Source organism: Episyrphus balteatus, chromosome 2 (assembly GCF_945859705.1).
Source record: "Episyrphus balteatus chromosome 2, idEpiBalt1.1, whole genome shotgun sequence".
NCBI lineage: Eukaryota > Metazoa > Arthropoda > Insecta > Diptera > Syrphidae > Episyrphus > Episyrphus balteatus.
Window position 1 is genome coordinate 93,687,394 of NC_079135.1, and position 24,406 is coordinate 93,711,799.

A 24,406-nucleotide genomic window follows, 5' to 3' on the forward strand; every position below is an offset into this window, starting at 1 on the left:
TTCAAGCAAAAGACACAACAATTATTCAGTCAACGATGTCATAGAACAGAATTATTATGATTCAAGCTTGTTGTTACTACTTGTTTCTGTTGTTTACGTGTGTAAGTACATATTTAACATTAACAAATTAAACAAAATTTAACAATAAATTTCTTATTCAACCTTACAGGTCTTATCGTACCCATCAATTCATATGAACCATGACAAATTTGAACTTACCAATGAATTTTTGAGTGAACACTTTGGTTCAGAATTCGAAGATGCCATTCATTTTGATCTTCATCAATCGGATATCATTAATCCAGGAAATACGCTGAGTAAACATTTATCTGAGAGGAGGAATAATGGAAATTTCAAAAGATCGACGTATGTCATGCATATTCCACAACTTGCAAGGCATCAAAATTACACACAAGACAATTTGATAAAAGTGAAACTTCTACATCCGGATGAACTCGAAGCTTTGGAAAGAGGAATGAAGCAAAGGGAAATGCATAAAAGCGCAAGATTACCAATGGTTTCAAATGGACCAGCTATGGCTTACCATTACAGTGACCGGAACAGTTTGCATCCACACTTTCCGCGAAAAACTCATCACGATATTATAAATCAAAATCAACAACATATAAGTAAACCATATGAATCTGAACTAGGATATCAACAGCTCCCAATTCGTCCAATGCTACCTTCATATGAGAAGACAATGATTGAATCCTTACAGCCTTCACAAGAAACCAAAATGATTTCACAACATTCAGAAGAAAAAACGTTTGATTCATTGCGACCAGGTTCTTTTGATAAGGCTTCTAAAGCCCAGTCACTTCCGGTTTCTGAACAGCAATCATTTGAGAAGATTGCTCAACATTTGAATGAAAAATTAACTGAGACTGTGGCTAATAACACACAAAATCATGTAACTGATAAGACGCGACCCACAAATGAAATTCCAAGACCGTTTTATGATGTTACAAGGCCTCAGCACATAAACAATCAACCAACTTTTGAGATAGTTCAAACAACATTTGCAAAAAAGAGTAATCTTCCGTTTCAAGAAAGAAAATTCTTTAACGAACCAAAGCCAATGGATGAAATAGAAAAACAGACTCGGTATGGAAAAATTGAAGATTCATTCTTACGTAAAATGATGCCTCAAGAGAAAATAGCAACATTTGATTTCAATCAGCAACCCTTGAATTTCAGGAGTCCAAAGTGGTTTTTGGAATTTAAACAGAAATTATCACCTGACGATGCACGTGAGAGAGAACATGAAAATCAAGGTTTAACACAATCTGGGAACTAAAAGAGCAATTAGTGTTATAATTACTGTTTAAATAAAGTGAAATTAATTTATAAATACTGTGATTTTAATTAAAAGCTGTAAGATATATGCATATATAATATACAGGGTGTCCCGGAATGAGATAAGAAGATTTTAAGGGATGATTTTTGGGTATATTCTAAGAAAAAAATTGTTCTACATCAACTCTCTATCTGCAAAGTTGATACCCTTTAGCGATGATTTAAGAAAACGCTTACTTTGGAATACCTTTACTCATGTTAATGTTATTAACTCCGTTAATACTTATGATAAAGACTTCATTTATGTCTTGATTTTTAGAAGAATCATACCAAAGTAAGCGTTTTCTTAAATCATCACTAAAGGGTATCAACTTTGCAGATAGAGAGTTACTGTAGAACAATTTTTTTCTTAGAATATACCCAAGAATCATTTCTCAAAATCTTCTTATCTCATTCCGGGACACCCTGTATATGGTCAGAATAACTGTATTGATATAGGCATTTAATTTCCAAAGGGAATTAAGATGTAATTTCATACGATTTTGACTTCCCTGGAAATAGATTCCGAGTTAGATTCACGATCACAAAATAGATTTCGAGGGAAACGAAATTCCCTTGGAGATTCCATTAGGGCTAAATATATTTAATGCACGAATTTAGCATTTTGCAGACATTTTTAATTTAATTCAAAATTGTATGTTTAATGCAAAATATTTGTGGTATCAGCAAACAAAATTTTTTTTAATGCAAATAGTTTTTATTTACAATAACTTTTTTTTTTAATTTCAAAACATTTTTACAATCCTACACGAAACCAAAAAAGTCCATGTTAAAATAGACTATATTGACTTTTAAACTTTTTGAAATTTGTATTTTATTTCTTTTCTTTTATTTGGTTTTCAAGCTACACATGTCTCTATAAAATAAACATAATAATTCAACAAAAACGTGTGATTCGGCTTTTCACTAAAATAAGTTTACTATGTGTGGTGTAATCTTATTAAAGTCTAAACTCTTTTAATTTATGAAGTGACTGCTTAATTTCAGATTTTTGTCTCCTACGGTTAATAAAAATGTCATTTATAAATAACTATTGTTACTGAGATGCACTTTTTTTTAGATAACTGCGGCGTATATGTATTTTTTTTTTTATAAATACAAGAAACTACTTTTATGAATGAAAAAAAAACTTTTCATTAATATTCTGTTTTGCAGGTTTTTGCCACACCAAAAACGGTTAACGAAAAAATATATATTTTTAACCTTTAAAGTGCTTGTGTTCTTGAGCTTGAAATCATTCTCAACTTTCAAGCTCACATTTAAAGTCTTATAATCAAGAAAGGTGGCAGGCTATTGCAGAAACGCTCAATTCTTTGATCTAAAGAATACATTTTGGAATTTCTATTTGCCCGTCTGAGTCGTAGTTTCGGTTTCGTTAGTTAAACAGATTTTTTTTCAGTCAAAGAGAAGGCTTACCACCTGAAGCGTATATATAGGTATACAAAAGAAAAATGAAAAGGAACATACAACACGCTATTTGAGCCGATAGTTGCTATTTTTATTGTTATTGATTCACTCTGGTGTATACGTACTTTTTAATCTTTTTTTGCACCAGAGATCCAAAACCAAAACAGCCCAATACTTTTTTTTTATTTTGTTTTTGCTTACAAACAATTTTTTAATCAATTAATTATTTTATATAAATTTTTTGCTTTTGTGCAAATAAAACAAATTGGAGACGTATTCACGTAAAATTATTGTCCATAAACTGGCTTAAAGACAATCATTTTTTTAACCATTTTTTTTTTTTTTTAAAAAACAGCTTCAATGCAATCTCAAAAAAAACATTTTAAAAAAAAATTATTAAAACCGTATGATACTTCGTTTTTTCCTCATTTTAAATCTGTTTCGTTAGAAAAAAACGTGCTGTCTTTTTCACACAACCGTCAGATTCTTTAATACTATGTTTCCACCTACGCTAAATCCGAGATTTAGCTAAGTAGATTTAGAATAAATCTCGAGATTTATTTTAAATCTACTTCGCTAAATCTCAGATTTGGGTTCAGCTAGTCTAAATATAAGATTTTCACCTACCTTCAATCCGAGATTTAGAATAAAACTCGAGATTTCTGCTAAATCTACTTAGCTAAATCTCGGATTTAGGGTAGGTGGAAACGTAGTATAAATTAAAAATGTGAAAAAAATGAAGTATCATACGGGCTGTAGCTTGTTTTAATTACAAACATAACTTCTTATTCAATTTTCATTTTTAAAATGTCACCTAATCAAAAACCTTTCGTTTTAACTTAATCGATAAGTAAAATAGCTAAAAATAGCCCTAACCATAAGATCAAGAGCTCATTTTTGTTTGTCTATTCGCGATCACGTTTGATTTTTAATAATCAAGAAAGGCAGGGAACCACTTTGGGAACGCTTTACTTATCGAACTCATCGACACTTAAGTAACGAGTACCTCTGTCTATATTTTATATTGGTTCACTCTGGTGTATACGTACTTTTTTCTGATTTTTTTTTTTTTTTAAACTCCAAAAACAAATGAATTTTCAAAACCTCAAAGAACATCGGTATAATAAGGAAAGCATATTTCGTCGCCTCAATAAAATATTGTCGTATGTGCAAAATTGAGGTTTTGAGATTTGAATGCAGTTTTGCTAATTGATTTTTTCTCCTTCATTCTGTGAAATCCGTTTTTCGATATCTGTATCCGTTTCCGAGATAATCGCTATGCATTTTGTCGTATGTGTAGGTTTACAAACATTTTCAGTAGCTTTTTGTCGTATGTGCACAGAAAACGTGCACATACGACAAAAATTATCACATACTACAATTTTTTCATACAAATCTATGTTTTTCTTCGTTCGGTAAATAATTGTCGTAGGTGCTGTTTTTGCAACACATACATACAACAATATTTTACTGGAATTTCAGTAAACGTTTGTCGTATGTCCCATAAGGAAATACACTGACGAGTGAAATTTCAGTTGCAATCAAGATGTCGAGCAAGTCGGACGAGTTGACCTGCGCCAAGTTTATCCGAGGAGCTTTATTATGCTCTATTTTATGCATACAAAGTGCATAAAATAGTGGTTTTATGATTTTATTAATTTAGCATACGTAACTAAATATTGGAAGATGAATTCCTTGATGTCGATCCTTTAGGTTTCCCCAATGTTCCCAATCCAGTGACAATGTAAACTTGGTCCTACGAAATTTGTATGAAGCTTTTATCGTGCTATCTTAAAACTGTAATAATTTTAATTCAACTTGAATAGTAACTTAATTTTAGTAAACTGTGATATCATTAATACTAAAATTGCTTTAAAAATAATGTACATACATACCTATTATTTTTTTTCTATTTATGTTAGTTTCTCTTTAAGAAAGAATTTTGTTGTGAAGTCAATAACCCATAGTAATATATCCGAATTTAGCGAAACCTCGATTTTAACAAAAAATTAAAAAAGTTCTATCACTTTATAGGTGAACTGCTTCTAAACCAATTCTAAGTTTATAAGTTAGATGTATGTTATTTTACCATTAATGTTTTTGTTAAAATCGAGTTTCGCTAAACTCGTGTTATTACTAAGAGCCAATGTGATTTTAAAAAGCTAATAAATTAACGTTAGTTGTTTTAAAAGAAAAAACCTTCTTCTATGTTTTTTCGCATTGAATTTAACATCTATTTGTCGTATGTCGTGAACAAGTGTCGAATTAAACTTTGCTTATTTTTGTCGTATGTGTCATCAATTTGTCGTATGTGTTTGGCTAACAAATAGTTTCTTTGAAAACGTTACATACGACATCGGCATATTGGAGAAAATTGACTATAATTTGTTTCTGGATTGGAATATTGAAATAATTCTAACAAAGGAGATGGCACATTTTTCTATGGAGCTTGGGCCCAGTGTGTTCACTAACGAAATTGGTATCAAATGAAAGGTGACGGTAAGCACATTACGTGGGTAAAATATTTTCAAATTCGTTAGTGGGGTTTTGGAGATATTTGAGTTTGAAGTTTCGGATTTCACAATCAAGATTTCAGCTAATTTTTCGAACAATTAATCGTAGAATGCGTAATAATGGGTGTACAGAAATAATATTGGTATCAAATGAAAGGTATTTCTCTTGTCTATAAATCTGTATCAAAAGTTTTTTTCTTTATTAAAAAAAATAATACATATTAGGTATTTACTTCTCAAAAGGTGATAATTTTAAGCGAGGCATTTGGCACATCGAAATATCAAAATATTCAGTGGTGACATCCACTTTTTTTGCAATTTTTCGATAGCTTAATGTGTTACCTTTAATTCTATATATAAAATAGTTCTTTAAAACATACAAAAATCTTATAATAAGCAAAATACACAAAAACGCGCTGAAATATGCCTATTAAATAATAAGAATAGAAACTATAGTTCAGTCAATGGGGAAAAATCTGGAAAAAGCTATGACGTCAGCTAAGTTTGAATGCAGTATTGAAGAGGGGTTTATCCCAAGTACAAATCTCAGATTGCGTATTGTTTGGTATTGTGGGCCGACCGCCATTTTGAAAAACGCATATGTCTCAATATCTCGAGAACGACTGGTCGGACAGAAAACTAGAAAGGACTTTTAAGATTGGAAATTAGTTAATCTTTCTTTTTCTAGTACATCATTTTTCTCTAGGAGTTATTATTTCAGAGTTACACTACCGAAAATTGTGTGTTTTTTGATATTTTAAATATTTTAAACAACCCTTAGAGTTAAGTGCGGAATTACTGAGAATGAGATACTTTGCGGTTCTGTTACTCTGAAAGAATAACTCCTATATAAAAATGATGTACTAGAAAAAGAAAGATTAACTAATTTCCAATATAAAAAGTCCTTTCTACACATTCTACGATTAATTGTTCAAAAAAATAGCTGAAATCTTGATTTTGAAATCCGAAACTTCAAACTCAAATATCTCCAAAATCCCACTACCGAATTTGAAAATATTTTACCCACGTAATGTGCTTACTGTCACCTTTCATTTGATACCCATTTCGTTAGTGAACACACTGGGCCCAAAAATGTGCCATCTCCTTTCAATAGAAAAATATTTTCTTTATATGTCATGATATTTAAAAAAAATTGACCGTACAGTTTTCGAGAAAAAAAAATCTGAACTTTAATTGCGTTTTCCCAAAAGTAGTCGAATGTAACATACGACATTATTTTATTGAGGCGACGATTTTACTTTGCCTTTTGGGTTCTGTGATAAAACTAGATAAATGTCCACAAAAATGATTGTTTATTTAGTTTGCTAGAAAATGTGATGGTTTAATTTCTATTTTCTTTTACTTTTTTCTTTCACTAACCCCAAACTTCAATAAAACATCCATCATCAGCAGTATGCTCTTAATATTTAATCGCTAGCGAATAATTTTTTTAAACTCATAACACATCGAATAGGGAAGCATTTTATTTATTATGAAGCTAAAATGTAAAGAGCAAAAGTTTGTATTTAAATACAAAAATCTACAATTGCAGAACTTTTGAACTTCCAGATGTGTTTCTTGTGTGGACAATAAACAGTTAAATAACTTATTGCTAAACTCTCGATAAGTTAATACATTTTATACATTATTCATATTTTGCTTCTTAAAAAAATAAGATTTAAAAACCCATTTAAAATACAAAATTTTAAAATACAGAACTTTGGTGTTCAAAATCTTAAAAACTGAGTTTTGGCACATACCAAAATTCTTATGACCTCAATTTACTCCACACAAATCGAACAATACGCACGTGAGTGAGTTTTCTTTTTTAACTTTCAACTAAAACCAAGAATGTTTTGGTTTAAACGAGCCACGAAACATCAACAAATTATACATAAAATATTGCAAGAATAAAATACGTTACCTAAGCGATTTGTTTTCTTTTTCAATAATATTGCACATCACAAATAAATTGCAAGACAATGAGCGATGAGAATGTGCGATTATATCACGTATTATTATGAATAAGCATTAAATTCTAACTGATATATAAATAAGTTGGAGATAACGGAAGAGATCATTAGCACAAGCTTTAGGTTTCAAACAACATGAAGTTCAGATTTTTTATCGCGGTGGTTGCAGCCATAGCACCGGTAAGTTAAATAAAAATGATACTGCAAACATTTCCTATAACACTTCCATTTTTCCACGTTTTTAGCTATCACTTTGTCAACAACCCTTTGTATTGAACCAGCTAAACGGACTTGATCTTAGCAGTCTTGGCATCTCCAATAGCCAATCACAAGCTCAAGCCCAAGCTCAGGCACAAGCTCAATCCAGCACATACCAGGATCAATCAAATGTTGGTTTTGCCAATGTCAATGCTCAGCAATTGCAATCATACTTGAATGCTTTGCAACCTGGCCTACCAGCAGCAGCTGGTGTGCCCGCAATTGCTGGAGTTAATGTTTTGTCTGGACTTGGACCACAGGGGTCTTCATCACCTCTCCCAGCTTACAATCCTTATGCCAATCAGGAAGCTATCCAAGAATCTTTGTCTGAAACCAACTTGGCTGCCCGAATTCGTCAAGGAGCTATCCAAGTTGTGCCACCAAATCTGTCAGCTCAAGCTGTTCTTCAATCTATGCATGTTCCAGTTCAAGGACGTTATGGCAATAGAATTTACGCCACCGCACCATTGCCACCAACTGTTGTCACACAACCCGGTTCGCCAGTCATCCAAATCAGCAGTGGACCAGCTGCTGAAGTTAGAGCTGCTCCAGTCATCTACAGACAGCCACCAAGTGTTGTTTTCCAAAATGAAATCATCACTAGACAGCCAGCACCACTTAGTCTGAACCCAGTTTACGTTAAGGTCTACAAGCCAGGCAAGAAAGCCATTGTACCAAATCAAGCTCCATTAGTGCCAGCTTTCTAAGAAGGAAATTATTTTTTTATACGAATATTTAGATAAGATTTTGGAAGAAATTGTCAAAAAGAAAAAATTGAATCTAATGCTGAGTGAATAAAGATAGTTAGTAAGATAATACAAAGTTTTATTTATTATAAACTAGAAGACAATGTTGTAGAGTATTGGTTTAAATTTGAAAACAACAGAAATTAATCAGATCACTTTTCATGAAGTTTGGCGTCAAAAACCATAATATGCATTTTCAAATGAAAAGTAAAGAAATTTCACACCCTTAAGTTGAGTTTTAAGGCAATCATTAAAAAAAAACTTGAAATAGCAGCCTTTTTGAAGTTGCTATTTCCAAGTTAAAAGTTTTGGTCACTCGACTAAAATGTACAAGTCTATTTTTCTCAAAAACGGCTCTTACGATTTTGATTAAAAAAATAGATTTTTAAACCGTTGTTAACGGTACATTCAATAACACAATTTCTCTATGCCTTAATTTTTTGTAAACCCGAAATTGATTTCAACCAAAAAATTTTTGCACAATAAGTTTCAGTAATTTCTTAAAATTAAGAACAAAATTCAAAAAACTCATTTTGGATTTTTAAAATTTCAAGTTTTTTTTGAAAAATTATTTTTTTTTAAAGGATCATTATATTTTTTTTTTGAAAATTTGATTGACTGTGTCGATTAATATGTATATCTTTTTTTTTTTTGCATAGACAAATTTTTTTTGAGAAATGTTTGAACATTTTCGGACTCCTACCCTATTCCAAAAATCAAAAAACACTATTTTAATTTTATTTATCCACATTATGTACAGTAACATGTTGAACAAGATTTATTGCAAGTCAAAAACCACAAACCAAAAATCCAAACTAAGTTCTAATGCAAGAGACCCCAATATCATCAAAATACCTTCTTCGAAAGAAAAAAAGACATGCTTAAATAAAGTACATATTAAATGTTTTTTTTTTTTTGCTTGCGTCTTAAATTAAGCGGGCAAGTCTTCCTAATTTCTTAAATGTTTCAATTTTTAACAATCAATTTAATTTAATAAGAAAATCTTTTTATTTGTATGTGAAGATATTTTAATTTAAGGTGAATTTGCATTTATGTTACATTACATTAAACTTAATCTTTAAATATAATATAATAGCACTGTAAAAAAAATAGTACATTTTTTAAGTTTTTAGTTGCACTGATCCAACTATCGCTATCAAATCATTATGGACCCACAACCGCTCTCTCCTGCACTCAACTAAACCATTCATCTGGCAATATAATAACAAGCAAACATTACCCAATATCAGCAATGAAGTGCATTAGAGCTGGAGTTGCCCAAGGATCAAAACTTGGTCCCTTCCTCTATAGTATCCTGACGTCAGACCAGCCGCTTGCAAGTGAGTGCGAGAACCTTCTTTACGCTGACGATTCGCTCACATACTACAAGTCCGTCTCGCCAACGATAGCTGCCAGGAAAGTTGAAGCTCACATTCGAAAACTGTATGAGTTCTACAGTAAATGGGGTATCCGGATCAACTCATCAAAATCGGAATTACTGTGCTTTTGACGAACAGGAGGACGAAGCATTCGGTCAGCTGCAAACTGTAGGAGCATCACACTTACACTACCTGATGGTACTTAATTGGCAGCCAAACGCAACGCGAAGTATTTAGGGATCAACTTTAACGAGCTATTGAGGTTTAACCTTCACTCTAGGTCTGTCCTGAAAAAAGCCAACTACGCCTTCCATCGCCTTCACCCCCTCATGAAGAGAAGAAACGGATTAAGCCAACCAACTAAACTCCTGATCTACAAGCAGCTTCTTCGACCTGTCATCGCCTATAGCTTTCCGGTATGGTATACCATTTCCAGGACAGCCATGAAGGAATTTCAAATTTTTGAGAGGAAAATCCTGAGGATCTGCACCGGACTTTACTTCGATCGACAGCGACAAAAATACTACCGCAACGAGCGACTTTACGAGGAACCAAACATCATGACGTTGGAAAATTATCTGCTGCAATCTGCAAAGAAACTTGTCGGAAGCATCGCCAACCACCCCAATCAGCTGATGAGAAGCATGAGAACCCAACAACGACATCCCGAACCCAGATACCTTAGTGCTTTGGATATTCTGGATGAGCACATAATCCCAACCGACAACGAGGAAGTAGTTTACTTTTACGCCGATACGCAATCGGCCTACTACCGCGGCTAAATGCCATACCACCCAACCCACCATAATCAATACCACAACTGGACAACCGGGACGGAACACCCCGAGGATAACCTAGTCAGCACAGTTGTAAAATTAAGCCTATTCATGTACTATATTTACATATATATAATTTTATCTTTTATCCATTGTATAAGGTTAGGCCCCATATGTGCCAAAAAATTTTATATCAATCAATGTATCTTATTAGAAATAAGTTAAGCTTAAGTCAATTTTATATAGTATGTTCAATAAAACAAAATTGAAATTGAATTGAAACATTACCCAATATTTGAAGCAGATTTTCACATTAATTTGAAATAATTCCCTTTTTAAGAAAATCTTTTAATATCAACTAGTGTGCACATAGAATTGATAAGAAATTTTTTAATTTTTTGGCGAGTTAAAAAAAAAATACTTATTAAAATGAAAAGAAGTTAATTTTAAATTTTAAAAAATTTAAACGGATTCCAATTATTATTTTAATAACAAATCTTATTGTTTTAAGCAGATGGGATTTAAAATGGGCATTATCTTGTTATAAAGTGCTTTATTTTTCTCCGTGTAATTACTTCGACAAATATTATCCGATAGAAAATGTACCAGACTTTTGGAAGTCATTGGTGATTTTTTGAATGAATATTTCATACAAAATGTCTTCTATAATGTTATTAGGCTTAATTTTGGAGAATTTTGTATGGGATATAAAAATAAGATTATTTGCGTAATATATTTTAAGAAAGAAAGAAAATCTAGTTAATTAATAAATTGTTATGATTGGTATTGACCCTTGACCCTTTACTATATAGCAGGTTTAAAGTTTCCCATTGGCTCTTAGCTAGGCTAATCTTAAACAGTTTTTTTTTAACATTTAAAGCCTCTGAAGTATAATTAAGTACACACATACCTATTTATGTTTAAAATTGAAAATGACGTATAAGTTCAAGGGATCTGTAAATGCCGACAAAAGTATCAATTCTAAAACTTTTACATAATCGAAACAAAACTACTCCCTACAATTTTGTTTGCTTTATATGTTATTTACTTTGTAATGAAAATACGAATTGGTTATAGTTTGCTTCACTCAGTGATTTATTTTATATTAATGTGATCGATAATGCACGATTTCTTAACTTAGCCGATAGTTAATTGATGTTGCCGACCAATGTTGAAATTATTTGATTAAAAAAAAAGAAAACAAATCTTTACTAATTTATTGTAAAAAAAAAACTTCTGTATTTATACGGAAATAGCTATAATTTTAATTTTTTCATAATAACCAAAGAGCGTCATCAGCTGCACTGAAAAACCTCACCTGGGGATGCACCTTAAACACGCATTTAATGACTGAGAGCATATTGGGTAACTTAATTTCTAAAAGCATCTGATTAACAGTCGTGATTCAGTTTTTTTTTAATATCAAGAAGAGAAGCTCTTTAATCCTACTTCTAAAACTACACTAAAATCTCTTATAATCAGGTAGTGGTATTGAGGTAGGTAGAAGAGTTGGTGTATGCTACTTTTAAGATCCCCTTCAAAGTGATCCAATTAGCTGACCTGAATTCAGAATGCTGCAGGAGTGCCTTTCGTCGATTGCAATTTGATCGATTTAGTTGAAGGTGACACCATCAAGAAACTGAAGTTATCTAGTGATGTTTACCACCATATATGTTATTCGCTGATACAAAGCTAGCCTTGGTTCGTTTCCGCATGTGGTCTCGTGCAGACTTTACTTACGTAACATAATGTTAAGTCAAAACGATCTTTCTTTTCAATCTTGGCGGAGTTTCTTTCATTGCACAGATCTATTTATCAACAATTATTTATTATATCGTATATAGAAGATAGCAATTATGAGAATTTAATTAAAGATTTTAATCAAGACACGAGTTCTCATGAAATAGATAAAATACATTTTTTTAACATCAATTGTTTTTTCTCTATAATTTTAAAGTTTATTTAAAGGAAATTACTGTCATGTCATTGTCTGTTTTAATAACGATAATATTTATTGATCTTCAACAATTTCAATTTGGATTATTATTAAATACGATTTGTCGAAGGAAATCAAAACTATCTAAGTAGATATTATATTAGTTGTCTGTTTTATTTTGATTTCTCATCGCTCAAGTGTTTAGTGGTTCATGTTAGCCTACTGGACACCTAATTGGGGAAAGCTTCTATGTCTGTATACCTACTGTATTTTTTGAATTTTCATACATACAAAAATTCCGAATGACTGGACCGATTTTCTAGTATACTGGATAAAATAATACAAGTCTGTTTTGGATAATTTTGAAAAATCTTTAATGCTTTGCTTTTGAATCATTTTTAGAATTCTTATTGTTAAAAAAAAAAAACATTTAAAACAAGACCAAACGGTTCTAAGGACTTAATTTTTTGTGTTTCCGAGAAATTAAATGGCATGTCGCATATGTATGTATGTATATACTTCATTTGGTGTGCAAAACTATTTAAAATTTGTTTGTAATTTTAAATCAAGTTTTATAAATTTTATCTAGTTTTTGTTAAATTTCGTGCAAAAATAAACTAAGAATATTCTCTTATGCATTTTTACATAAATGCTTTAATATTTTAACCGAATTTTAGATTAAGATCAAGTAACTACGTACCAGGACTTGCATTTTATTTTCATTGTATTCGGCAATATTTCGTTTTTTTTTTTAATTTGTAATACGATGCAATTGTTTCACAAATCAGCATAATTGAGAATATGAATTAGGCTTAAAGAAAAAATCCGCATCCACGTGTTATTTATGTTAACAAAAACTTTCTTAAACTCTTCAATTATTATGAGAATCCTAATTTCCTGTCTTTCTATCATACAAAAAAAAGTCTTTGTTTCGAAGGAATCGGAATTATCTTCTTTATTATTTTAAAATTTCAATCGAGACGCGCTGTTTTGCATTTCCTCTCTCCCCCAAAGGGTACAGTTGTTGATTTGATTTTCTCTCAGTACTTGTGTACTGTAAATTAAAATTATACTAAATAAAAATTAAAAATAATAAATGTGCCGTTCTCCCATGATGTATATTATGATTCATAATAATTATTTCTTACATTTTATATAATTATTTATAATTATTTTTTTATTACATTTTTTTCAACACATCTTTTACTATTAAGAATGTTTTACTTCCACACCACGTAGATTCTTGGACATAAGTTTCTTTCTTTCTTCTTAAGCACGCAAAATTAATCATTCCACAAATACCTTCTACTTGTCTTTTTTAACCAAAGTCCCAACCAAACAAAAGGTTCGTTGACAAATATTTTTTTAATCAAATGTCACGTAATTAATTAGTGGGCCTTTTGAAGATGCAAGATATTTAAACAACTTGTCGTTTACAAACCAATAGCAGTCTCATAGTTGTCTCATAGTTAGAATGAATACGTTTAGTTTACTGTTTCAAGTCGTGATTGCAATTGTGGTGAGTATCTCTACCTACATCAAAAAATGAAAAAAAAAAAAATCATTAATTAGCAATTTATATCAAATTGTTACCTTCAAGTTTTTTGATTCATTTTCATATAAATTTTTGTTTGTTCAATCATATAGGCGGTCAATTGCCAGCAACAATTTGTGCAACAATTTCCAACACCTTGCTCTGGAAATGTTGTTGGTCAATTCGACCAACAATTGTTGGACTCACAATCCGGTGCAGCTGCTTCAGCTAGTGCAAGTTCAGACTCCAGCAGTCAGAACTCATTGTTTAGCAACAATGGTCAATTAGTTACTGGACCAGGTGCTGTTTCTGGACCAATTGTTGGAGGTATTGGTGGTCCAATCGGTGGTCCACTTGCTGGATCAATTGGTGGACCTCTGTCTGGACCACTTACTGGACCAATCGGTGGTGGCCCATCAGCTAGTCAATACAATTATGCTGCTGTAGACCCTAGAGCTCAAAGTTCTCAAGTTTCTCAATCATACTTCTCGAACAAGGGTGAAATTCTTGTTCATCGACCAGCTCCAATTGTTGTAAAACGTCCACCAACCAAGGTTCTAGTCAACCACCCTCCTCTAGTTGTTCGACCAGCTCCAGTTGTTTTGCATAAGCCCCCACCAGTGATTTTGCGCAAGGTATTCATCAAGCAACAACCTCGCCCAGTTAAGGTTGAGCCAGTCTACGTCAATGTCGTGAAACCACCAGCAGAGAAATATTACGTTAACGAGAAGGCATCCCAAGGACCTGCTGGTGTTGGTTATAATCAGTTACAAAATGGACCAGCATACTACTCAGGACCAGCTCAATACGGAGCCGGACCAGCTCAGTTCGTTACCGGTCCAGGCCAATATGCTGCTGGACCAGCTCAGTTCGCCGCAGGACCAGGTCAATTCGTAGCCGGCCCAGCTCAATTCGCCGCCGGACCAGGTCAATTCATTGCTGGACCAGGTCAATTCGCAGCTGGACCCGGTCAATACTTAGCCGGCCCAGCCCAATTCGTAACTGGACCAGGTCAATATTCCTTCCAAAACCAACAGGGTCAATCTCAAGCCCAAGCACAGGCACAAGCTGACGCACAAGCTCAATCACAAAACCAACAACAATTTGATTTGCAATCCGACACAACAAACTTCCAATATGGTCCCCAAGTCCAACCTCCATGTGGTTGTAATAACTAAAATTTGGAACTGAAAATATTGATGTGTTCTTTTGAACATAGGAAATATTTTTAGGGAAAAATAGTATTTATACAAACGAAATTCCTTAAATAAAATGTATTTTCATTTTTTTTATAAAATGGTTGTTTTTGTTTATTTGTTGAGACCTTAACCAGAATCGGCAAAGGTAGATTATTTATAGTAAACTTTGATTCCAAGTTAGTAGGGTAATTTATCAAATCTAAAATCTTTTTGCAACTGACACCTGTTTAAATGTCGTTTATAAAATTCTCTGAGTCAATTATCTTTATATCTGATTACACCCTAGACTACCCTTTATGATGATCCCCTGAACGGGCCGTTTATCCGACTGCGAGGTACACGTTTTTATGGGCGCTTTCACACGAATAAATTGAAAACGAATGGAAAAAAATTGGTTTACCGGGCCGTTTAACCGGTGACGTGTGAAACCGGTCTTGATCTTGGACGTTACCATCAGGTTATCATTCGGCCTTATCAAGATTTCCTTTCGTATCGAAATTTTGATTCGAATCCCGAAGAATCAATCACAGAAGGGAAGGGAAGTTCGAAGGGAATTGAATGATAATTAATTAACACTTTCAATAAAGGTAATAGACCCTCCCTGACGTGCGATTTTTTCTTGCTTTGATCCAACCCGTTGCTTTTTCTAGCATCCTATGGCTCACCGGTAGCACCTATCGTTTAGATATCGAAGGTTATAACCTCGTAAGTCGTTTCTGCAAAGTTTTTCAGAAATCAAAAACCAATATGTTGTGTTTCTAGTTTTTGTAAGGGATCTATCATTACGAGCTTTTGAATTTCGTCATTCCTGAAAAATGTTCAAAACCAACATTGTTGAACTTAATATACCAAAAGATAGCTCTGAATTTTCTGAATTGTTTGCATTAATAATATTTTTTTTCGAATTTTTCGACCTACGAGGTTATGAACCGTCGATGTGTAAACACGCATATAACCGTTGTTTTCGGTACTACCCTATTTTTGAAATGCGATATCTCCTATTAGCTTATAGATCACACAAAAAAGTATACATACAATATACATACTTTATTTCGGCTAACCCGGAAACAATGACTGACTTTGTTTGCGAGATTAAATTACATGATATTCTGATAAAAAATAATGTTCTCGATGACACCGTCCGTCAACGCAAAAACTCAAATTGATAAGTTAGCAAAAATTTAGTGAATTATATAAACTGGTCAAGTGGGTTGCACTTTTGAAAAGTTCCTTTTTGTTCTAATAATAAAGTAGGTACCTATCCAAAATTTTCTTTTTAATAGTCTATGTATATTAATGACGTGCATGTATTTGTGTTGTTTTTATTTTCAGTTCGGATGTAATTTAATACCGGAAAACATAAATGTACATAGGTGCATATATATATTTTATTCATAATGAAAATAACACTGGTCAACAAAATTAAACTTTTTTTTTTGTTACAGAAACCAAGGTATACTTTTCTATAGGTTTTTTGGGTGCTGAGCTCGAATCCGAAGTCAGAACAATTCTATCACACACATCACGTATATCTCTTTTCTTCTTTGAGAAATCTTAAGTGTAAAAACTTGCGAGATTCTAAATGGAACATTGTGTCAAAATTTGAAAGCGATTGGCAAAGATTTGCTATTAAAAGCAAGTAAACATGAGATATACCAAACACGTTGATTTCAACTTAAGATTTCTCAAAGAAGAAAAGAGATATTTAAGAGATTTAAACGGATTTAGAAATACAAGATTTAGTTCTTTTAGAAACCGTTACAAATTTATTTAAAACAAATAACCAAAAGCTAAGGAATAATCTCGAAAACTGGTAAAAAGCGGGATTTTCGATTTTCTAACGGGATTATCTCAAAAACGTGATGTTATAGAATTGTTCTGACTTCGGATTCGAGCTCAGCACCCAAAAAACCTATAGAAAAGTATATCTTGGTGTCTGTAACAAAAACCTTGTTGACCAGTGTAATTTATAGTTTGTTACATTGTTCTTAGTAAAGTTCAAAAGAAGATCACATATCTACGTTTCATTCTGCATAAAAAAAAATAATTCAAATTAACTCATGATTATAGTAGTTATGTAACTAAACATCAAAGAAATGAGTTATAAAAATTCAGAGATACAAAATTTGTTATCTTTAAATGCTGATTAGGTAATTTTTTTTTTTTTTTAAATACAAAGTAAAATGACTGCATAACAAAGTGAAAAAAATATTACTCTCGAAGTAAGCGTCACGAAGCAACTTTTTACATCTGAATGTCAAATTTCAACTAACATAGTTCTATATTTTAATCTACATAAAATAAAAAATCTAGTTCTATAGAATGTTAGATTTTAATGCAGTTATGTTGTTTCCAATGTTGTTATGTTGTTCTCCAAATATGTCAAGTCCTTTTAATATTCAGCCCTGTTATGAATGAAAACTCCCGGAGAAATGAGTTCGGGCGAAGGGACGCTAATCGTAAAATTTCCACAATTTCGTTTTGCTATCTTTTTAAAACAAGAAAAAAATCTAATGGCAATGGTTTTCGTTTTAAGAGAGGGATTAATATTCAAACTCAAAATTTTGAACATGAGCATGATATAAAAATGCAATAAGTTCATCCCTTATTATTACCAAAATTTTATACAAAAATTTTAAATTTTAAGTTGAACAGAACAAATTTTCTTACTGTCTTACCCTATCTTACCTTATGAGCTTAATAATTCGACAGTAGTTGTTGCCTCTTGGACTTTCAGAAAAAAGACGTATACGTTTAAACTGCTTTTTCGAAAAACGAGTTTATCCTATTTGAATTACATTGGAAAACCCCCAGATTTATCATTAAAGTTTTTTCTCCCTTTAAGCGACGCCCATTTTCGAGCGTAGGTAAAACAAAGTTTCAAATATGTACTTAATAAAAATTTTCGGTGAATTTATAATATGTATGCAATATTTGAATGATTCCCACTTAAATGCAACTATGTATTCTATTGTTTTTTGTTATTACCTGTGAGTTAAGCAATATAAGCATGCGTTGCATTTAAATCGACAACATAACAAGCTTATGTCTTCTTTGTAAATCAAAACATTGCATGACATGATAATATACAAATTATTGTCTGAGAACTAGGTCGGTGCATTTATCAAAGGTCAGCAAAATCATATTTAAGCAAGCGATTCAGATCAATTGTAGAAAGTTGTAAATTTTTGTGGATTGAGATTATCGGTTTAAACATTGAAGATTATTTTAGATTCTGAAAATTGGTTTAATTTAAATAATTAACTAAAATGCAAATTAGTTCATTTTTTTCAGTCATCGTTTTAATAACTTCTTTAAATTGTTTACAAGTGAGTAAATGATAAATTATTGTTCTAAAATCGATCATGGGTGACATGTTATATTACAAGTTCATTAAAGATAGTTTTCCTTCGAAAGGGCTGATTTTTAAAATAACGAAATTAGGGTTTTAGAAAAGCTTAAGTCCTGTATTTAACTGAGCCATCTATTGGCAAAATCAGTCATTTTGGGAAACTAGAATTGATCTATAACTCCCAAACCGTTAGTTTGAAAAGTTGTTTTATCAAAGTCGTAATTTCTTTATCTTTTAAATTATTTTTTTTGTGGTGAATAATTTTGAGGTTATGTCGCTTTATTTTGAATATTCTTACCTTTTTGTTTTTATTTCAGACCCTAAGATAGTGACTTTCCCACAAAAATCCAAAAATTTACAGTCCAATAATTAAGTGTCCTTTTGAAGATCGTGTGATTTTTAACTCTAAAGTTACGAACTGAAAAAACGGTCCAGCTTAATGTCTTTAAACAACTTTCCAAAAAAATGACTCACCTCGTATTCTTAAATTACGCATCAATTATTTTTGACACCTTAACTTCAATTTATTTCAATTGTGAGCTACCCTAAATTAATTCAAGTTATTCCACTTATGAAATTTTGTTGCGGATATTTGTTAGCTTTTCAAAAAATCTTACGGACATAGTTTTAAATATTTTTGAAATATTTTCAGCCAACAACCTCATCTAGCATTGCATTAGCCGAAATAAACTTCAGCAAAAATCTTGACTTGGCCAGACCAAGAGGAAACGAACCATTTAAAATAAGAAACATACTCGAATTGATGTTGGAAATAATGGACAACTTGCAATTTGGAGGAAGAAGAAAGCCAACACTTTCAATCAATTAAATTAAAAAAAACTAAAGTTTTGGTCTTAAAAGCTAAATTTTTTTATTATTTTTTTGTTCGTTTTTATCAAACATTTTTTTAATTTTTTTTTTTTTTGTAATATAATTAAAACAATGTTTAATAGATAAAAGCTAAATAATATACTAAAACTAATCTAAATCTAATAAAGTGTTAATATTATTGTTGTATATAAATTATTATGGTTTACTTAATATTATTTATTGTTTTTTGTTGAGGAAAAAAAAAATAATATTGAATTAGTAAAAATATTTTATTTAATATTTGGAAAGTAGGTATAATAATATTAATAAACTTATGTGTTATATATTTGTTTTTGTAAAAACATCGAGGAGAAAGTTCGGTGATAGCTTACAACCTGTGTAAAGCAATTACCGAATGGTGGGGATTTTTTAAAAATGTAAATTTTAAAATTACTTTCTAAAAATTATTCGATAAATTAGGTTCTCAGGCGCATTTCAAACAATTTAAAGACTCAAAAAGAAGCATAATTGTTTAAAAAAAAAAAAGTTTTAAATAATTTTAAAATCTTGAAATAGACGCGCAGCTTGATCGATTTATGGACCTTTAAATTGTTTGAATGCGACAAAAGATTGATATAACTATTTGAACAAATGTTTAAACTAAAATATATAAAAAAAAACAAAGACTAATAAATTGAAATTTTTAAATATAACTTTGAGTTTTGAGAGATAAATTAATGAGGAAAAAAATGGTAGAAATGTAAATACTAAATGTATGGATGTTACATTTTATAGAAAGTAATGAAAAAAAATTATTAAATTTACTGTTCTCCGGATGGATGTTGTGTTTGTTGTTTTGGTGGAATGTCACGTCGATTACCTGATGGTTGGGGTTGGTTGCAGGAAGCCAACATTGTAACAGGTTGTGGTGATGGCTGAGTTTGAATTGGTGGCGGAATGCACCAGTATCCCTACGAAGAAAAAAATAATAAAGGAACTGTTTCAACAGAAAAAACAGATTATATGGATGCTTCTCAATAAACTGTTACTTTAATGTGTTGCGGTGATTTTAACTCTCAATTAAGCAAGCAATGGTCACGAAATTTGATTTGTATTGAGTAATTTTTTTATGAAATGGGTTTGGGTACAAACTGCACTATATTAATTTCGAAAATAGCCATAATTAATACTAAACAAAAAAAATATCTATAAAAAACCTGCGTCTTCTGAAATCTTTTTATTAAGATCATACCTCAACGGACTTCTTTTTCTATTTTATAGACTACAGTAATAAATAAATAAACAAAAAAATAATTAACCTGCGGCATTCGAGTTTAAAGTTTAAAAATTCTTTTTCTTGTAAATTTTTTTTTTGTAACGAACTTATTGGCCTTTAACTTCATTCTCAACGTTTTTTACTTCCAATTAATTAGACTCATGAGACAGATCAATCGTGAATAGTTGAGATCCTTTCGTACAAGCGTTATTTTTTTTTTTTATCAATATAAGTAAATCTTCATATAAGTAAAATAATAAAGGTTGTTCGCCTTTATATTTTGTTAAATAAGCTTGGACTCCAAGAACTCGTCTTTAAAAAAGTTTGAGGTCTATAGACACTTGAAGAAGTTAATGTTTGTTTAAAAACCGGATTCCTTTCGAAAAGTGTTTTAATTTATCGTTGGATTTTACAAAACCCTTTCGTTTCATTCAAGTAACAAAATCCATTTGGCCATTTTGAGCTATTTTATTTAAAACTTCATCGAAATAAAATACTTTTCAGATCTATTTACAGCTTCAAGGAGTTTATCGTGGGAGTAAGGTGATGCCGTGATTGATTCCAGCTTATATGTTTTTCTCAGCGATTTTTTAAAAAATGATACAGGAAAAAATCCCTGACCGCTTTCAAATTCCCTGACATTCCCTGACCAAAATTGCTTTCCCTGACTTTCCAGTTAAGCGGACACTATTATGATATTATTATTATGATATAATTATAGCTTTATCATAAAAAAAAAATAGAGCGAGCGGCCACTGCAGAAACGCTGTACTCATCGCGCTAAAGAAAATTGGAAGTGAACTCGTCCGCATCCTGGTACGACGATTGGCGTGGTAGAGTGCATTGTGAATCTCATAGAGCTAAGAGACGATATACATAAGTGTTATATTTAAGATAATTATCGTCGACTTTCAAAATTCAGAGGTATCCCGCGTAAAAGTTTTTAGTTTTTTCGTGCTGATGAGTAAAGCGTTTCTGCAGTGGGCGACCTGACTATAATTTCATAATACCTCAATTACAAAATAAAATACGTAACTTGATACAACCAAGTGTTTTTGATACAAAGCAAGAGTAAAGGCAGCCCCTTATTTGGTTAAATCGAAAGTTTTTTTTATGAAGTACGCTCAATTGAACCAAATCAAGAAATGGCCTACCCGATTTTATCGAGATTTTTTCATTTTTTATCTGGGCTCCTCTAATTGTATTTGGGGGTAAATTCTTTATTTCTTAAAAGACATTGACAAGATTTATAGGGACAATTGGATATTTCAGATTTCTACAGGTTGTCTCACAGTCACCACTACAGCCAAAAACCATGGGTTTCTGAGGAAATCCTAAGTCGAAAAACTTATCGCTTAATGGCAATACCATAAGGTAATTTTATCATTTTCATTTCATTTTCGCTTCGTTCTCCGTTTCTGTGTTTTTTGGCGGTTATAAAATTTCATATACATTTTCAAGATTTCCAAACACTACACCTACTCAGTCTATGCGATTTATTGATTTTTATTCAAAAAATTTACTTTTTAATTAATTTTTGTTTTTTATGTATTACATTTTTGTAATAAAAAGTTCAGCAATTTTAGGAGAATTAATTGGTTTTTCATAGTTAAAGTAAAATAATGTTTCTCAGCAACGCATTTTATTAAAAAAGAAAAAATAATAATGTTAAAGTAAAAAAAAATAGGAAAAAACACTGATACATAAATGATTCAAATCCGGGAAAACCGTTAGTAGGACCGAAATTACAATCAATTAAAATTTGATAAAAAGAGCTTTAAAATATATCTAGAAAGCTTAAAAACCGTTATGACTATCGTTATAAAGCAAAAACCAGTAAACTATCCCATAAGTTTTTCGTTTTAGAATTACTTTAGGCACCCAAGTTTTTTCGTCTATGGCGTTGACTGGGACACCCTGTTTAAGAACATTTTGTTTTCATGGGTCAAGAACAAGAACCAGCAACCCACAGTTTTTGATTAAAAATATCGAAAAATTGAAACCGGACGAATCACTGCATATTTTATCATAAAAAAAAGTTATATCAGATTTCCGTATAAAAACAAAAAATCTTAAATTTCGTTAACCTGTAAAATAAATATAATCAAAATAATCTCACCTGTGGCCCTAAGCCAGGTGATCCCACAGGTTGATTATTGGATGATGGCACTCCATTAGTTGGCGAATAATAAAATTGAACTGGTGGTGGATAACCAACACAGGGATAATGATTTGGATCCACAGAAGCATCTACCAAAGTCGGACCACCAGATTCTGCACCTGGAGTAGCGTAATAAGTTGGTGCCATTGGATTTTGTCCTGGCATGCCAGTATGACTTGGCGAATGCATTGGAACACCAGCCGGAGGAGGACCACTCAAATAAGGATATCCACCGGTTGAATGCATTGCAACTGGTGGACCAGATGGACCTGCCGCATAAATTCCATAAGGAGATGCCCCAACAGGCATTGGCATATAAAGTCCTGACGAGGATTGTTGTACTGCTTGTGGATGTTGTTGTTGATCAAATTCCTGCATATAAGGACCAACATATGAGGTAACAATTTGTCCATTTGCGTTGTATGTTGTTGGTGTCTATAAAAAATATATTGAAAATACTATTCAACCTTAAAGTGAGGGTTAAGAAATAACTCACCTGCATGAGATCACAATTTTCGACAGTTCCAAATGTTACCATTGGTGATCCTTGGCTAACAAACTCTGGTGCTGACAGTGAATTTCCTGCACTTCCAGGACGAGGAATGTTATTGGACGATGATCCATTTCGTGAATTCGGTGTAGAATTATTATTGGCTGCCGATTGATGGTTGGGATTGGATTTGTGTCCCTTATTTGCACCTCCACTACCACCGCCACCAGAATTGTTATAATCATTTTGATGATAACGATTATTTGGTGGAGCCGATCGATAGTTGTTATGGCGTTCCTTATTGTTAAAATACCTCGAAGGGAATCGACGTTGACCATTGTTTTGTTTATTTTGTCCAGAATAATTGTTATTGTTGTTGTTTTTAGATGGATTGATATTGTTATTTGGGTCTGGTTTAACCTACAAATATACTTTAATATAAAAAATGATCTCAAAAGTTAAGTTCACCTACCCCAATATCATTGCCATTTTCATCAAGTTTTGCGAGCTGCATATCAGGAGACACCTTAGAAATGCCCTCCTTCGAGTCAATTGATAAATCTATTTCAAAAGAAAAAAATGTACTCAATTCCTAACTTAAAATAAAGGACCCCACACATTTTGTATGGGAAGTTGCCCTCGGTGAAATTGTCTGACATCTTGGTATGTTGTTGTCATCAAGCCCCTGATCAAAAGTCCATAAGGGCAGAAAGTCTAAAGTTGTATACGTTTGTTTCTATGCTTACTTTTTTTGATTTTTTGTAGGGTAAAGTCAGACCATAAAAAATGAACAACTTTTCGAAAGGTGGATTTGTTTTGGCAAGAACATTGTAGAAGATGCAGTTGTTAAGTTCATTTTGAATTAGTTAAGAATTATCAATTGTCCACTAGCCACATAAAGTATTTTAAGAGAAAAAATGAGGAAATTTTGACACAAATCTTGATCGGAGGTGGAAGCAATGCATAAGAAACTGCTTTTTTCCATTTTGGTTATATTTATAAAATAAGCTTAGCAAAGTATAGCAGAATTTTTAGTGTCATTACACTGTTTTATTATTTTACTTTACGGGAATGCAAAATGTTCATGCTAATTTTTGCAAACCTTAAAAATTTTCAACGTTTGTACGACAAGGCCAAATGTTACAAATTTAAAAAAATGGATTTCTTTTGTAAAAAATCACGAATTGAATATGTTAATAACTATTCTGTATGAATTGAAGAGAAAAAAATGTTCCAT

At 31.8% G+C, this 24,406-nt stretch overlaps 4 protein-coding genes and 1 long non-coding RNA gene across 7 annotated transcripts in view; 4 read left to right on the top strand and 1 right to left on the bottom strand.

Annotated features, from left to right (window-relative positions):
• Positions 1-1,354, top strand: LOC129911208 (uncharacterized). Its single transcript, XM_055988927.1, has 2 exons — positions 1-101; positions 170-1,354. The coding sequence occupies exons 1-2, from the start codon at positions 57-59 to the stop codon at positions 1,298-1,300; spliced, it is 1,176 nt and encodes a 391-aa protein (XP_055844902.1). The 5' UTR covers positions 1-56; the 3' UTR covers positions 1,301-1,354.
• A 5,942-nt stretch (positions 1,355-7,296) lies between these two features.
• LOC129911209 (chorion protein S36) lies at positions 7,297-8,288 on the top strand. The gene is made up of 2 exons (XM_055988928.1): positions 7,297-7,432; positions 7,498-8,288. The coding sequence occupies exons 1-2, from the start codon at positions 7,388-7,390 to the stop codon at positions 8,215-8,217; spliced, it is 765 nt and encodes a 254-aa protein (XP_055844903.1). The 5' UTR covers positions 7,297-7,387; the 3' UTR covers positions 8,218-8,288.
• A 5,446-nt stretch (positions 8,289-13,734) lies between these two features.
• LOC129911210 (chorion protein S38) lies at positions 13,735-15,172 on the top strand. Its single transcript, XM_055988929.1, has 2 exons — positions 13,735-13,866; positions 13,995-15,172. Exons 1-2 carry the CDS (start codon positions 13,822-13,824, stop codon positions 15,057-15,059), a joined length of 1,110 nt encoding a protein of 369 aa, XP_055844904.1. The 5' UTR covers positions 13,735-13,821; the 3' UTR covers positions 15,060-15,172.
• A 2,862-nt stretch (positions 15,173-18,034) lies between these two features.
• On the top strand, positions 18,035-19,455 carry LOC129911215 (uncharacterized). The gene is made up of 2 exons (XR_008771611.1): positions 18,035-18,409; positions 19,085-19,455. It is a non-coding gene; the product is annotated as an uncharacterized LOC129911215 (long non-coding RNA).
• Positions 19,456-19,513: 58 nt separating this feature from the next.
• Positions 19,514-24,406, bottom strand: part of LOC129911211 (protein ovarian tumor locus) — a 36,004-nt gene continuing 31,111 nt past the window's right edge. For all 3 annotated transcript variants that reach the window (XM_055988930.1, XM_055988931.1, XM_055988932.1), the window contains 4 exons: positions 23,642-23,730; positions 23,176-23,589; positions 22,638-23,114; positions 19,514-20,213 (listed from right to left, as the gene is read on the bottom strand). In XM_055988930.1, coding sequence (XP_055844905.1) covers positions 20,064-20,213; positions 22,638-23,114; positions 23,176-23,589; positions 23,642-23,730 — 1,130 coding nt within the window. In that variant the 3' untranslated portion in view covers positions 19,514-20,063. The remainder of the gene's footprint in view (positions 20,214-22,637; positions 23,115-23,175; positions 23,590-23,641; positions 23,731-24,406) is intronic.

Coding starts and splice junctions, on each gene's coding strand:
- LOC129911208 (XM_055988927.1), top strand. CDS start 57: ATGATTCAAGCTTGTTGTTACTACTTGTTTCTGTTGTTTACGTGT. Junction 102..169: donor TGTTTCTGTTGTTTACGTGT/GTAAGTACATAT, acceptor TCAACCTTACAG/GTCTTATCGTACCCATCAAT.
- LOC129911209 (XM_055988928.1), top strand. CDS start 7,388: ATGAAGTTCAGATTTTTTATCGCGGTGGTTGCAGCCATAGCACCG. Junction 7,433..7,497: donor TGGTTGCAGCCATAGCACCG/GTAAGTTAAATA, acceptor CCACGTTTTTAG/CTATCACTTTGTCAACAACC.
- LOC129911210 (XM_055988929.1), top strand. CDS start 13,822: ATGAATACGTTTAGTTTACTGTTTCAAGTCGTGATTGCAATTGTG. Junction 13,867..13,994: donor AAGTCGTGATTGCAATTGTG/GTGAGTATCTCT, acceptor TCAATCATATAG/GCGGTCAATTGCCAGCAACA.